Source organism: Scatophagus argus, chromosome 9, assembly GCF_020382885.2.
Source record: "Scatophagus argus isolate fScaArg1 chromosome 9, fScaArg1.pri, whole genome shotgun sequence".
NCBI lineage: Eukaryota > Metazoa > Chordata > Actinopteri > Scatophagidae > Scatophagus > Scatophagus argus.
In genome coordinates, this window is record NC_058501.1 from 17,524,865 (window position 1) to 17,538,626 (window position 13,762).

Below are 13,762 nucleotides of genomic sequence, written 5' to 3' on the forward strand. Positions count from 1 at the left end.
GGCAGAGCAGCCACAACAGAGATATTTATAAACAGGCCAAAGGTAACATCATAATGCTGGTAACACCTGCTCTGGACCCCAAAGCTCCAGGCTGCCTACAAAATTCCATCCTCATGCTTTGTTTCCCTAAACTCTTATGAATACCACTGCATTCAGACGTTAAAGATGTACATTAAAAACAGAAATGATAACAGCCAAGTTTATTCTTTCAAATCTTTGAAATTTAATATGGAGTTTCTGTATTCAGCAAGATTTAAATACAATATATAATTAGGGCTGCAACTAACAGTTATTTTCAATAATAATAATAAAACAGTCAGTTATTTTATCAATTAATCAATTTGTCAGTTTACTGAAATCCAAAATGAAGTTTTCAAAAGACATGTTTTGTTCCAAAATCCCAAATATGCAGTTTATTTTCACATAAGATAAAAGAAAAGCCACAAATTGGCCTTCAAATTGGAAAAGCTGGATTAGTTGCCAAATAATTTTCTTATTTTCTTCTTATTTTCTTTCAAATTAATAGCCAATTTTTTGCTTCCTTTCGGTTCTAAATATATTAATAACATTCTACTAATATAAAATTTGTATTGCAGATCTCTGCCTGACCATCAGTGTTCAAGCTGTTGAGAAAGGCCCCTTATCATAGTGAAGGGTTAAAGATTTTAATTGCTGCCGTGTTCTTCCCATCATCTGTGTCACATGGATTGTAGAAGGGGAAAAGGGGAACCATGACTGTACCCAAAGTGAAGGTGTAGATTGGCGCCATGGTAATAGCATTATAGAAAGACACCTCCTCTTTCTCACAGTCTAAGAACACACCAATGCGGACAAGACAGACAGATACTTTGACCTTGGTGGGTTTTGGGTCGGTGCAGGCTAGGATAGAGCCTCCCTTCCGGGCCAGGGTCCAGAGGCCATTGGTGGTGCCTGTAGCAGCCATCTCCCCTCTTGGGACATCTTCTCGAGCCACGCCCAACCTCCATGCTGTCTTATGTCCAACCTCCACCTCCCAGTAGTGTCGACCTGTGGTGAAGCTCTGATGGCCCAGCACACAGTAATAATAGTGGAACCGTCGTGGATTGGCCTGACAATCCTTCGTGTCCTTATTCTCCTCAAACCACACTGAGGTGCAAGACTCGGACATGGACAAATTAGGGTGGGCTGTCTCAGGATCAAAGGTCACCAATGTAATATCTGTGGGCAAATAAAGATTAGGTAGAGTGAGTTTTGTTGTTGTTTTACAAGTCTTCTATCAAATGATGGATATGAACGTACTTGGATAAAGGCAGTTTTTCATGTGCTTCCATATCCTGTACTGAATGGGCCCCACAAACTGGCCGGAGCGCACCTCGGTGTCCACCTCTGCTGGAAGAACAAAGCTGACCTGAGACCTGCGGACCGGAATAGGAATAGGGGAGGACTCAATGATGAATGGTAGAGTGTAAACCTGGTAGACACATCACGATGAGTACTATGGAGATGGTTGATGAGAGGAAATGGCAACAATGCATAAACATAGAAGGTTAACGTCATGAGAGGAAACACACTTGCCTTTTGATGAGATCTTGAATTTCCTGCAGTGAGAGAAATATTTTAGCACAAATGGTTGTAAATGGTTGAAATGACTGATTGTGACAGTTGTCTTTGTTTGGACTCCAGATGCAAGCTGCCAGACTGCCTTATACTGCCCATTCATATTTGCTGACCAATGCATTGACTGCCTTTCGCTTTTAAATGAGAAATTGATTTTGACCTGCAAACCAGGCAAGCCAACAGTTTAGCCAATCAATGCCTCTAATTGATCAAATAAGTGCTGTTGTAGAGGTGCAGAACAGCTCACAGGGCTGCACTGCAGCTCTGCGGTTGGGTCACTTTGATGTAAACCCGTAGCATCATGTTGTTTCCTGGTAGCTCTGAACTCAACCAGAAGGAACAATTATAGACAGTTATTTTGACAAGTCACAAGTTAGCTATGTAATGTTTTGTCGCAGGCCCAGGGAATGCTCACACTGACCTAGGACAAGCCCACATGTGGCTCGACTGCTGTGCTGAGAAGTTTCCAGAATGTTTTATGGACGGAGTCCAGGATTCTCCACCTCCTCCTCAGTTACCCCCCTCACACATTAGCTTAGTGCTCTAAATTTAAATTAGCACCTTACACAGCATTGTACAGCTTAAAATATTAAATTCAATAATAAACCAAACTTGAGTGGTAGTCATAGGTAGTGTCTTCTGTTTTTGGTAGGGAAAACGCCTCCTCACTTTGAGCAGTTTAGGACTGTCCTCCTCAGACAGTTTGCTGTTGAGCACTGTGATTGCTCTCTCCAGGTCTTTCCCTTGCTCTGCTATTTTCTTCTCTCTTTCCTTCAGCTGCTTTAGTTGTTTCTGTCTCTCCCTCCTCAGTCGCTCCAAGTCCTTATACTCCTCCTCATCCAGGAAACGGTGGAGGTTCTGAAACTCGGCTCTGATTTCTCTTTCCAGGTCATCGAAACTGCTCTGAAAGACGCGAGGAAGGGAAAAGATGGCCAATTCAGCCTCAGGGTGACCAAATATTCACTGTATATAGATGTGACAGTATGAATAATAATTTTCAAAACTGTCTTCAGCAGAATTGTTGAATATTGAAAATACAAATGTTGTGTTCAACTGGAATTACTGGTCATGAAAAGAGTGCAAAAGAGATAACGATTAATAATGCAGCAACAGTACCTCTACTTCCACTGACTCTGCGTATGTCTCTCTCTCTGCTTCTCTGCACTCATCTACCTCGTGCTTGATTCTTTTAATAGCCTGGATAAGCTTTTCCTGCAACACACACACACACACACACACAGGATGCAGAGAAATGAAGCAAAAATACACACAGAACAGAAATGTTGGGGATTTAATATCCTGCAAGCTGAGTTTCTTTGCCTATGAAATATGAACTGTCAAATAAATAGTCAACATTACAAGTGAAAATGTAGCTCATATCAGCTGGTCTATATATAGCAGCAGGTGAAAACCCTAACAGCTTACCTTGTGATCACAGAGAAGCCGTTTATTGCAGTTGTTGTTGGTGTCTTTGGTGTGGTTTTGGTACATTCCAGTTCTGAAAGTTGGACAAAACAGAAATCGAGAAGACTATTGAGAAAGCGCAACAAAAGTGATGGAGGGAGCAAGGGGGAGGGACAGACGGGAAGACATGGAAACACAACAATACAGAGAGGGAGAGAGGGAAAGAGACGCATGCCAGCATGATATAAACAGACTATGGTCACACTAATAAAACAACAAGGACATACATCCACGTAAAAAAAAAAACAAAATAAAATAAAATAACAAGAAAAAAGGTAATGGCAAGCACAGGTCAGTATCCCCAGGCTGACTTGAGAATATATGGATCTATTAAGGGTAAAGGAGAGATAGGAGGAGTTATTGGGGGGCAGATGACTCTAACTGCCAGGAGGGCTTGCTGGCTGGCAGCAGCGATTTATGGCAGCAGCCACATTAGAGTCTATTTCTGTCTGCCCGTGTCTTTGGAAACAAAGACGAACCTGGCAGCCAGTCAATCAGTTGTGTTGCCTAGAAGGGAAACAACGCGTGTTTATTTTTGCTAGGTGGCTCTTATTATCTGTGGGCGTGAGAGGATCCAGCGCAGCCACTATGAGCGATCACAGTGCCTACTGTCTGTATCCTGCTGGCTTTCACATTGTCTGTCTAAGTGTACAGTCAGCATTTCTGCTCTCTGCTCTTCTAGCACTGCGTATCTGCAGCCCACTGCCCAGCCAAACCCGCGGTGGGTTTGTCCACTCAAGCTTTAAATTTCTACCTCTTTTTTACCTCAGCCTACCTTCATCCTACCCTAACCCCCCCCACTCAAACACACACACAGGGTGGTGGTAGTGGTGCTGGGGGGGGTCATGACTACGGGTACGGGTGCACTGAAGCAGCATTACTCATCTCTGCAAATGTTCCTCATTTATAATTCATGTTGGGTGCTGGGTCCTGGCAAGTGACTGTGTTGAGCTGCAAACTCAGTGCACTACAGTTTGTGGCAGGTGGAAGGGACACTGACAGGACAGGACAGGACGTCGCAATTCCTTACTGAAAATCAAAGCAGCTGTAAATTAATGCTCGCTATTCAATTTTAATTTAATGAACTGGCTTTGTGGTTTTAGTCACCTCTGGTATTGTTTCCAAATCAAGAACGAATGATAAGGTTCCCGCTTGATTACCTTAGCGTAGTCCACGGTTCAGCCCCAAAGACTCTTTAAAAGAAAAATCTTAAAAAGATATGAGCCCAAGCTCTAAGACAGTGTTGTTAGACAAGCCAGCCCCCACTACAGCCCTGCATGTCCTCGCAGGAGAGATGTTACAAGAAAGCAGAAAGAAACAGTTAATGACTGTGCTGACCTCAAAGGACACAAAGAACAACACCGCACTAAAGTGCTGATGCAGGAGTGCTGCGGGAAAAGATATGCAGAGGACCTGTGAATTATTATTAAATTGAGCCCAATTTTATTCCCGAAGCTGAGCCATGAACGCTCTCAACACCCCTGATAAGACAAGTTCCGGCTGGAGCTCAAGCGGTCAGACAGAGGGAAAGATAATGTGTTAACAACCTTTTCATGTAAGAGAGCATTATTCCTAGTGTGTACAAAACATACCGATGAGTGACATAATCAAGAACACCAGAACAAAGGAAGCTGCTTTTTTAAGTTCCAAAAAGGAAATTTGTAGGAATAAAAGGTGCACTAAATTACCTGGGAGTCTAGGCTCTGGATTGCATTAAGGAGAATAAAGCAGGAAACACTTTATTCTGCTCCAATTCTGTCTCAGTTCTCACTAGTCCCTGGGATCCTTCGCTTACAGCTGTCAACATCTATTTCATTCCAGACTTTTAAAAAAACAAAAACAAAACAAATTTATGTCACCTCTGTTTATAAGGGTTCCTGGACATGAAGGCAAAACAAGGTCTACAGAGAGATGTGGTAGATTTACAAGTATAGCCTATCAATAAGCAAATCAAGGGAAGTCAAGGGAATAGTTTGGAGTAAAGCAGTAGAAGAGTGGTCAGAGTAGTGGAATGCTAAATAAGGATAATATACAAAATACAATTTAAATTAAATAAAAGTTGATTCAATATTTAGAAACATTGCAAGGCCAAGGAAAGGAGGCCACTTTCAGCAGAATACAACAAGTCCATTCCACTTCACAATCACTAGTTTTATATTAACACTGTCAGATTGAGTAGTCCATTCTGTAATGATGTAACGGATTGTAATTAGTGTATGCATGAAGATCTCTGGAGGGCTTCAGAAACGTACCGTAATACAAAAATATCAATAAACCTGTTGAGTAGATCGCGCAGGAAGTTGATCAGAGGGGGGCGATAATGCACTGCAGTGAAAACAAACAACCAAAAAAAGGGGGGCAGAAGAAGAAGAAGATCCCGCCCACTGGGACGCATGAAAAATACGTCACGGAAGTAAACAAGAGCATGTCGCACAGACAGGCTCAAACAAGAGGTATCATTGTGTGCTGTTCATGTTTTTCAAAAATTGCAAACTGTCGAAATCGTGTTGGCATGTTTGGAATAAATCATGGTAGATATTTTTCACAGGCATGTGACCCAGGGAGCTAGCCATATAAGCTAAGTCTAACTAGCTAGCTTACTTTAGCTTAGCATACAGTACACTGGCTAGCTTTACGTCTTTTCACAGGCAGTCCATCTTACTAAAATTACTTCCGTTATATGACTATACCTGTTCACAGACTACAGATTTCATTATTTCGTCATTTGCTCGCTGTATTTCAGAAATGAACGGTCAAGCGGACGGAGAAGTTGACTACAAGCGGAAATACAAAAATCTGAAACGAAAACTAAAATTTCTTGTTTATGTGAGTACAGTGATATAGGTGTGAGCGGTCAGTCTTGAACAATCATGTTTCGCTATTTCTGCACTGATTGGTTTCCCTTTTCCAGGAACAGGAATGCTTTCAGGAGGAGCTGAGGAGAGCACAGAGAAAACTTCTCAAAGTTTCCAGGGACAAAAGGTGAAATTACATTGTGTGTACGTGAAAATATGTGGTTGTTAAACAATATTACATGTGAGCTGTGAATAAAGATGACCTTAACTTGTTTTTTAGCTTCCTTTTGGACAGACTGCTACAGTATGAGAGGATAGATGAAGACTCCTCAGGTAGTTCCGCTAAAGACTGTGTTATGCATTGATTTCTATCATAAGAGTAGTAACAGATCAGCCGTAGTGTTGGTTCAGGGTTTCCTGTCTTCTGTTCCAGATTCAGATGCAACAGTTTCTTCAGAAAACAGCGAAGGAGAAGGCCCCAGGGAGAGGGAACGGGAACGAGATGGTGTAAAGAAGTAAGATGGGTATTTTAACATAGAAATTAGAAATTAGACCCACTGGCTCAGGCTAACTTTTCAACAAATGTGTCTTTCAAATTGGTTAGCACTTTGCCTTCCACCATCCACTGCTCCTCCTGTTGGATGCTAAAGCTGACTAGAGCTTTCATAGGTTGCTGGAACTATGAATAGTGACGTGAATATGAATATAATGAATATGTGCCTTATATGTTTTGATAAAGTGGTTATTGTGGCCATCTTAAAAAACTTAGTGGGTGAAAGCAAGATACAGATGTTTGGTATTGTTGTCAAATGCCTAATGAGTTGTCTGTGCTGAACTGAGACTGCAATACAAGTATGTATAGATGGGTTTAAACAAAATGTTAATTCTGTTTAATGTTGGTTGATGTTTCCTCTTCTTTCTTTTTTTTTGGCCCACTCCAACTATCCAGGCATCATAATTTTTCGTAAGGTTTTGCTTGACTACACTGAGGATGGCCTTTTCAGATTTGTCTGCTTTCGAAAACATTTTTTAAAGCTCAGCTTTGGATGGGGAAAATGCTATAATAGAGAAGACAAAAGGACAACACAGAGAAAGTATGCATCTTTAGTGAAGCTAGTGAAGGCTTGGTGTGGCCTGCTGAAACAAATGGACCAGTGTAGTCAAAAATGTTTTGTGCTCTGAATGCTCATGCTTGTTATACCCCACACACTGATTTTCTCTTGCACTCTTTTAAGACGAAGAAATAGTCTGGGGACATGTCTTTCTTCATCATCCTCCCCTCATCTCTCCCTGTTGTCCCGGCCTGGTGTAAATCCCCTACAGTCATCAGGTGCTGGACCCTACCTCAACACTGTGAGTTTCCATCTCCCATTCTTATTAATGTGACTAGTAACGTTGCTGCCATTGTCATCTCCTCATCAGCAAACATGATCTCTGTTTTGATTTGGCATTATTTATATAATTTGACTGTTTTGTCATTTTATTCATCAGTCTGTTTTATCTCTTCCCTTGTTTTATTTGTGTGTGTGATGCTTGTAATGGCATCACTGTCCATGCATTGCTCATTCTTCTGTGTGTGTTTGTTGTGTGTGTTCTTGTGCGTGTTCATCTTGAAAATTGTCCGTGCCTATGTGCATGTGTGTTTGTGTGGTCATTTGTCAATTTGGGGCCTGCGTGTGTGTGTTGGGCAGATGCCCTTCCCGCCAGAGTATTTGGCTCCCCCAGCTGAACGAATGAAGAGAGAGAAAAAAACAAAGACGCCTAAAAACAAGAGAGAGACTGCGGGGAAGGTGAGAGAGGAAAAGGGAACATAAGATGCTCAGAAATAAAACAAATGATAATGCAGATATACTGCTCACAAATATTATTTATTAACGCGCCTGTATGTTAGATGGCACAGCAGACTATTATATTTTGGCCAGGAAGGAGGTAGAAACATGTCTGCTTGGATTATTGTTTAATTTTACTCATACTGACAGGTTTTGAAATACGAAAGTTTCTGATCTTCACCTGTAAGTGTGACATTTCTGGGTAATTTCTTGTAGAAAATTCAGCCCTGTAAGCCATTTTAAGTTTTATACTATGTTGAAATGACCCTCCAGCTGGTTTGTCTGTAAGTTCATATATATATGGTGCATGCTTGTCCTGATTTACATCTGTGGTGCAGCCATCCATACATACTCCTCGGTCCTTCATCATATCTCCATCCCTTTATCATTCCTAACAATTTTGCTTTATTGCTAATTCCTCTCAGGTTGTTGCCCCAATGGCACCTAATTACCCATCAGCCACCGCGGCCCCTCCGGCAACCAGTGGCCCCTTCAGCTGGGTACCCAGACAAATGCTTAGTGGAGATGCTGCTGACGAAGAGGGAGACAGCGATGGAGACAGCGACAGAGGAGAGGAGGACAGAGGGGAGGGAGACGAGGCTGAACTAGTCATTGACATCCCTAATGAGTGAGCCTGAGTGTGTGTTTAGATGTATTTATAAGCAGAAAAGTAGAGATTCTACATCTGTTTGTGCTAAAGTGAAAGACAGAACACGCCTCACTGTATGGTTGACATTTTCAGAAGAGGAGTTAAGCGCCCCCTTGTGGACTTTTGCTTAATTTCAGTATCACTGTCAAAATATCTCCAAGATAATTTTGGTGTATTTTGTATGTGAAGAATTAAATCTCTGACAAAACTACAGTTTGTACATTTTAAAAGAAAAATCCACAGGCACTGGAAAGTTTGCATACTTTGCTTTTTGCACAGTTACAAGCTACCTGTAGATTAATTTTTGTGTAACAACTAGGTGTGTCCTGCACCTGCAGAGAGCTTGCTTGTTACAGGCAGTTTAGAAACCTGTCATTTGTACTATGTTAAATTTTTTTTTTTAACAAATTGTCAAAAATCAAAACTACTTCATGTGAATGAAGATATATTATTTTTTACATGTATTAAATGGTGTGTGTCAGAAAATAAAATGTAAAATGACTTCATTTCAGATGACTAACAGTTTTTTGTTTGAATTTATTATTCACATGTTTTAGAGGCCATTTTGCCAGAGTGTTGCATGTCTGAAAATATTTCTCATATCAAAAGCATAGAAAATGTGAGACATACCTTTATACTATGACTTGATGCCCCACCCAGAACATCACACCCTAAAACTGTCATTCCAGAGAGTCACTGCGGTATGCTAACGTCTGTGTCGGTGCTCATTGCATGCAGGACTGACAACATTCACTACTCTGAAGCTGTGACGAAGGAAAGCTCTTTTGAACTTAGTTTGTGTTGGTTAATGTTGCACATGGAGTTCTTTGCTTGCCCGACCTCTCAGCAAAGGAATCCTGATACCACTCTTGACAGAAGCCCAAAGGGTACATTCGTCTCATGTTGGTCATAACTCTTAAGCAACATGAGGGCACCCTGGCTGGATTCCACCTCTGCTAGATGTCAAAAACAGAGCAAGATAGTTTTCACTTCTCTCTTAACACATGCATAGGACTGGGTTATTAAATCACATGCAAATAGTGTGTGAGTTTGCTATGTAAAACATTTTTTTAAAGAATAGTCTCAGTATCATGTCTGAACAGGCATATTTCAAATATTAAGGAAAATAGGCTGCAATCTATGAGCCATGAAAGGGTGTGTGTGTGTGTGTGTGTGTGTGTGTGTGTCTTTTGTCTGGAAAGTTGGATTTCAAGAGCTGCTGCACTCTGGGTGAGACAGTGACCCATGACACTGTTGGGATTAACTTTTAATGAGGATGTCACAAACTGACATTGTTAAAATTAGAGCTCGGTTATCCACATTTCGACTGGAGTTTCAGGGGAGAAATCCTAGTCTTTGAAACTAAAGTATTTCAAAGGAATTCTTCGAATAGATACAGACTCAGCACATTCAGGAATGTGCTTTACTAACAATAATGGGCAACAGGAGTGTGTCAATCAAAGGACTGACACTATACAAGCACCATTGTTTGGGAATGCAGACTTACAGGTAATTGGCAGTGTTTAATGGGTGTGGGCATGGCTTGTATACCTAACAGCAATGGGAGTTTAAGGTGTAACCATAGAGAGTATAAGAGGGAGGGGTGAAGTGGAGGCACAGCCAGAGGGTGAGTCAAAAGAGGGTGGAACTGATAGAGGGGGGTGAGGTTGTCAGGGAAAGGGAAATGAAGGAGTAAGCAAGATTGTGCTTGCAGCACAAGATTCATTCTCAGTACACAGCTGACATTAAAAGAAGACAAACATGGTTGGAACCAAACAGGAGGAGAGAACAAGAAGCAAGTGAGGAAAACAAGCCATCAGCAGCCAACCTCGACCACCTTATCTTTTCCATCTATATACGGAAACCACTGGATAATTCATAAGCCTCTCCCTCTCGCTCTGTGTGAGTGTGAGTGTGCGAGTGAGAGGGAGGATTTGCTGAGCTCACCACCACCATGCTGTGTCCTGCTGCTGTCAGTGCAGCTGCTGCTGCGGCTGTTTGGCTGCTGGCAGTGTTGGGCCGAGGCCTGTCTGTTCCAGCTGAGGACAACTCAGAGCCAGGCTTCAGCCTCTGCAGCCACTGCTTCTATAGACAGACGCCTCCTCAGGGAGGCTCTGCTGGGCCACTGTTGCGCCCACTCTGCCACAGACTGCCCGGGGGACAGGCGTTTGCCACTCTGTCCAGACCGACCTGTGACACAGCTGTCTACTCTGCCTTCCATCTCAGCCATGGATGGGCAGAGAGAGAGCGAGAGGAGGGGGGAGAGCACACGGTAAGGATGCAGCTATCGTATTTGTGAAAGTGATATTATCTCTTTGTAAATGATGGAATTTGAGATTACACAAAATCACAGACTGGTGTTCTGGCATGCAAGTAGTAAATCAGTGATAGAAAGTGACCGAATACATTTATTAAAGTACTGCCCTTCAACTTGGGTATATTAACATTCTGTGTTACTGTATATTTCTGCTCCACCACATTTTAGATATTGTATGTTTTGCTTCACTGTTGACAGATGTGCTTACTTTTCAGGTTAGGGTTTGAAATAAAAAACAAGATGTGTAAAGCTATTAAAATGCATTGTTAAAAATTAAACCAGTAGTTCGCAGCCTTTATTGGACTGTGATCTCTTCATTCTTCATACACAGTAATATCTCTGAGCTGTGGGCGGTTTCATCTCTATACTTCATTTAATTTGAAGAACTGTTTGAGGCCCCAAAAAGTATCAGGCATTTCACAAAAAGCAAAGGTTATAAAAGTAAATAATTTTTTTAGTAACAAAACTATATATTGTACATAAATATTTAAATTTGCTCCACCTTTATATGGCCATAGAGCCATATGTATATGCAGAATGAATACTTTTATTCTTGCTACGATGACAGTAGATTTTGTGGAGAATACTTTTACTTACAGTAAGTAGGATCTTGAAATCAGGCCCTTAAGTGAAAGGTCTGATTCATTTGTTTTACCATGGCACTGAATATTTCATTTAATGTAACTAAGCAACTTTTGAAAATGATCAAGTAAATGAAATGTATGAAAATACCAGGTAAGGTTTCTGTAAGGTAATACAGTGGACTATAATTTGCATAGGTTCTAACACAGTCGTACTTTAACACTTGGTTTTGTCGATTGTTTCTGCCAGGTGGAGGAAGAAGAGGAAGACAAAATAAAAATATCAGTACCAGCCCTTGTCAAGGGAGGCAGAGGTACATCTCATCCTGTCTCACCCTCAGACTCCCTGCTTCAACACTGGGACTCAACAGTCACAGCACTAGTCCAGGCAAGCATTTCTCCCCAGTGCAGCGTTTCAGGAGGTGATCTCTACATCCTGACGGGGGCGGGAGGTCTCGAGGCTGCTGAGGACGAGTGTCAGGTGCAGCCGCTGTGGTCTGCAATGTGCTGCGCTGTCCCTGAAGGGAAGAGTGGCTTCAGTGTTGGGTTAATCAGAGAGGCAGGGGAAGCTGGGAGGCAAGTGAGCGTGCAGGAGCTGGAGGAGATGCTTGGAGTGGCAGAGCTGTTCTCAGAGGGCTGTGGAGGAGCAGATGGCAAGAGCATTGAAATCACAGTGGATGTAGTGCCAAACACTGCTGGTGAAGTCACTGAAGAGGAGGTTGGTTCAGATGCCACCAGCCAGAGTTCGAACAAGGAAAGCACAGCTGCAGAAAAGGTGGCTGGTGTTGATGCTCAGTCAGAGGAAGCTGATGTTGCAGACATCACTCAACAAACTTCAGCAGATGCAGCACCTTCAGAGAGTTGGGGTGTTGGGCAGGGTGACGTGACACGTTCAAGAGCTGTCACATCTGAGTCTCCTGAGACCTCTGCTGAGCATGAAACTGTGGATGAACAAGAGACAGACACAAATTCCAGCAGCATTGTGGTCTTTGCCCTTTCCACCACCTTGTCCATCCTCAAAGCTCCCCTGCGGCCTGTGTTCTCCACAATCACACAGTTACCTGGACAGGTAATCACCATTAAGACATAGTTTTATTTAAACTTAAAGTGCACTTCAGAAACTAAATATTATACCATAAGGCTAAAAAACAAAGATGGGTCAGCATTGATGCAGCGGAGGCTGAGATATCATGACTCTTTAGTCTCTGTTATGTGTGAAGCCCCAAAATTATTGGATACTACACTTCCCATAAGGCTACTCCACAGAGCCCATAAAACCCCTGTTTGTAACACTGGCCCTCTGTTACAAATCTGTAGACTGCAATCCCAAATCAAGATTACCCTGATTTTAGAATTTCATCCAGGGTAATTTCAGTCATCATTTCATGATTTGCTTCTTTTTTTAATCTCACTCAAAAAGCAACTTTTTTGTTTTCATTTTGTCTTGATTCAGGTGACATATGTTCTTCAAGAAGACCTTGGAGTTCTGTCTGCCCTGCCTGGAGACACCTTCTCACTGCTCCATCTCTTGATCTCTGACCTCTTGTCCTGGATGGGCTCTGCTGCAGAAATGGTCTTGGGTATCGGGGAAACCTGCTTCTTCAGCATGTACTACTGCACCTCCTCCATGCTGGGGGCCCTGCTGAACAGCTGCTACACTGGAGTCACTGGTATGGGGACCCTGGCTGGAGACACAGTGGGAATATTTGGTGATGCTTTCGATAATGGTTGGTGGGTGACCAAGTTCTTTGGAGGACGATTATGGGAACAGGGTGAGGGGTATGTGGGAACAGTAATGTCAGAGATGGGGAGTCAGGCAAAAGCTGTAGGTGGAGGGTTGTGGAGGCTGGTGTGGAGAAGTGGAAATGGGGTGGGTAATGTGTGCAGGTTGGGAGGGGGAGTAGTAATGGGGGTGGTGGATATGGTCATTGGTGGGGTGAGGGAGGCTTTTGGGCAGGAGTCAGAGTAAAAATTGGAACAAAAATTCACTCCACTTGATGCCATATGTAACAAACTTTCAAATATTTTCTCCAAATTAAAAGTGAATTTCTTTAAGAGTGTGAAAAAATTTGGATTTTTTTCAATTTGATGTCACTTGATATGCCTTAGTTGTTACACAAGGATTGTAATTCACTGAATCAAATTTGGTGAATCACAAATTTCTTCCTCAATAGGTATTACACTTCACTGTGGCTGGCTGTCTCAATAATCTGCTGTATTTTTTTAATTTAAGTGACCCTATAGTGATAAAAACAGCAAGCAAAAAACACTGTGTACAAGCTTTTGGATGTAATTACTCAAAAAAATTGTTGTACGATAATTGTTATGAAAATACTTGCTTACATGTACATTTGAATAAAAGAGAATGCTGACTGATTGTACTTTGTATTTGTTTGAGCAATGGAAATATTTTGCCCATCAGAACAAGACAATATTCGTTCTACCCTCTTTCTGGTAAAGGATTTTTACTTATTTATTATTATTATTATATACTTATTTTTACTTATTTTTTGTTACTTATTTTTTTCACA

General features: G+C 41.8%; 3 protein-coding genes across 8 annotated transcripts; 2 read left to right on the forward strand and 1 right to left on the reverse strand.

Moving 5' to 3' along the window:
- Positions 1-421: 421 nt before the first annotated feature.
- si:ch73-54f23.4 (zinc-binding protein A33) lies at positions 422-4,853 on the reverse strand. 5 transcript variants are annotated; one of them, XM_046399251.1, is made up of 7 exons: positions 4,749-4,853; positions 3,022-3,094; positions 2,713-2,808; positions 2,209-2,499; positions 1,555-1,577; positions 1,279-1,394; positions 422-1,197 (listed from the first exon to the last, which is right to left on the reverse strand). In XM_046399251.1, the coding sequence occupies exons 2-7, from the start codon at positions 3,085-3,087 to the stop codon at positions 644-646; spliced, it is 1,146 nt and encodes a 381-aa protein (XP_046255207.1). In that variant the 5' UTR covers positions 3,088-3,094; positions 4,749-4,853; the 3' UTR covers positions 422-643. The 5 variants fall into 5 exon arrangements, with proteins under 5 accessions (XP_046255207.1, XP_046255205.1, XP_046255206.1 ...); XM_046399249.1 differs by lacking the exon at positions 4,749-4,853 and adding an exon at positions 4,221-4,359; XM_046399250.1 differs by lacking the exon at positions 4,749-4,853 and adding an exon at positions 3,288-3,363.
- A 534-nt stretch (positions 4,854-5,387) lies between these two features.
- ino80e (INO80 complex subunit E) lies at positions 5,388-8,839 on the forward strand. 2 transcript variants are annotated; one of them, XM_046399264.1, is made up of 8 exons: positions 5,388-5,513; positions 5,804-5,886; positions 5,972-6,042; positions 6,136-6,188; positions 6,289-6,370; positions 7,091-7,208; positions 7,547-7,645; positions 8,110-8,839. In XM_046399264.1, exons 1-8 carry the CDS (start codon positions 5,486-5,488, stop codon positions 8,314-8,316), a joined length of 741 nt encoding a protein of 246 aa, XP_046255220.1. In that variant the 5' UTR covers positions 5,388-5,485; the 3' UTR covers positions 8,317-8,839. The 2 variants fall into 2 exon arrangements, with proteins under 2 accessions (XP_046255220.1, XP_046255219.1); XM_046399263.1 differs by lacking the exon at positions 5,388-5,513 and adding an exon at positions 5,549-5,591.
- Positions 8,840-9,984: 1,145 nt separating this feature from the next.
- Positions 9,985-13,608, forward strand: LOC124064590. Its single transcript, XM_046399202.1, has 3 exons — positions 9,985-10,605; positions 11,482-12,300; positions 12,685-13,608. The coding sequence occupies exons 1-3, from the start codon at positions 10,288-10,290 to the stop codon at positions 13,198-13,200; spliced, it is 1,653 nt and encodes a 550-aa protein (XP_046255158.1). The 5' UTR covers positions 9,985-10,287; the 3' UTR covers positions 13,201-13,608.
- The last annotated feature ends 154 nt before the right edge of the window (positions 13,609-13,762 follow it).

Bases quoted from the DNA above. Each gene is read 5' to 3' on its own strand.
- si:ch73-54f23.4 (XM_046399251.1), bottom strand. From the start codon at position 3,087: ATGTACCAAAACCACACCAAAGACACCAACAACAACTGCAATAAACGG. The intron at 2,809-3,021 runs GTAAGCTGTTAG...TGTGTGTTGCAG, and splicing joins GGCTTCTCTGTGATCACAAG to GAAAAGCTTATCCAGGCTAT. The intron at 2,500-2,712 runs GTACTGTTGCTG...CGCGTCTTTCAG, and splicing joins CAGAGTCAGTGGAAGTAGAG to AGCAGTTTCGATGACCTGGA.
- ino80e (XM_046399264.1), top strand. From the start codon at position 5,486: ATGTCGCACAGACAGGCTCAAACAAGAG. The intron at 6,043-6,135 runs GTGAAATTACAT...CTTGTTTTTTAG, and splicing joins AAAGTTTCCAGGGACAAAAG to CTTCCTTTTGGACAGACTGC. The intron at 6,371-7,090 runs GTAAGATGGGTA...CACTCTTTTAAG, and splicing joins GAACGAGATGGTGTAAAGAA to ACGAAGAAATAGTCTGGGGA.
- LOC124064590 (XM_046399202.1), top strand. From the start codon at position 10,288: ATGCTGTGTCCTGCTGCTGTCAGTGCAGCTGCTGCTGCGGCTGTTTGG. The intron at 10,606-11,481 runs GTAAGGATGCAG...TGTTTCTGCCAG, and splicing joins AGGAGGGGGGAGAGCACACG to GTGGAGGAAGAAGAGGAAGA. The intron at 12,301-12,684 runs GTAATCACCATT...GTCTTGATTCAG, and splicing joins TCACACAGTTACCTGGACAG to GTGACATATGTTCTTCAAGA.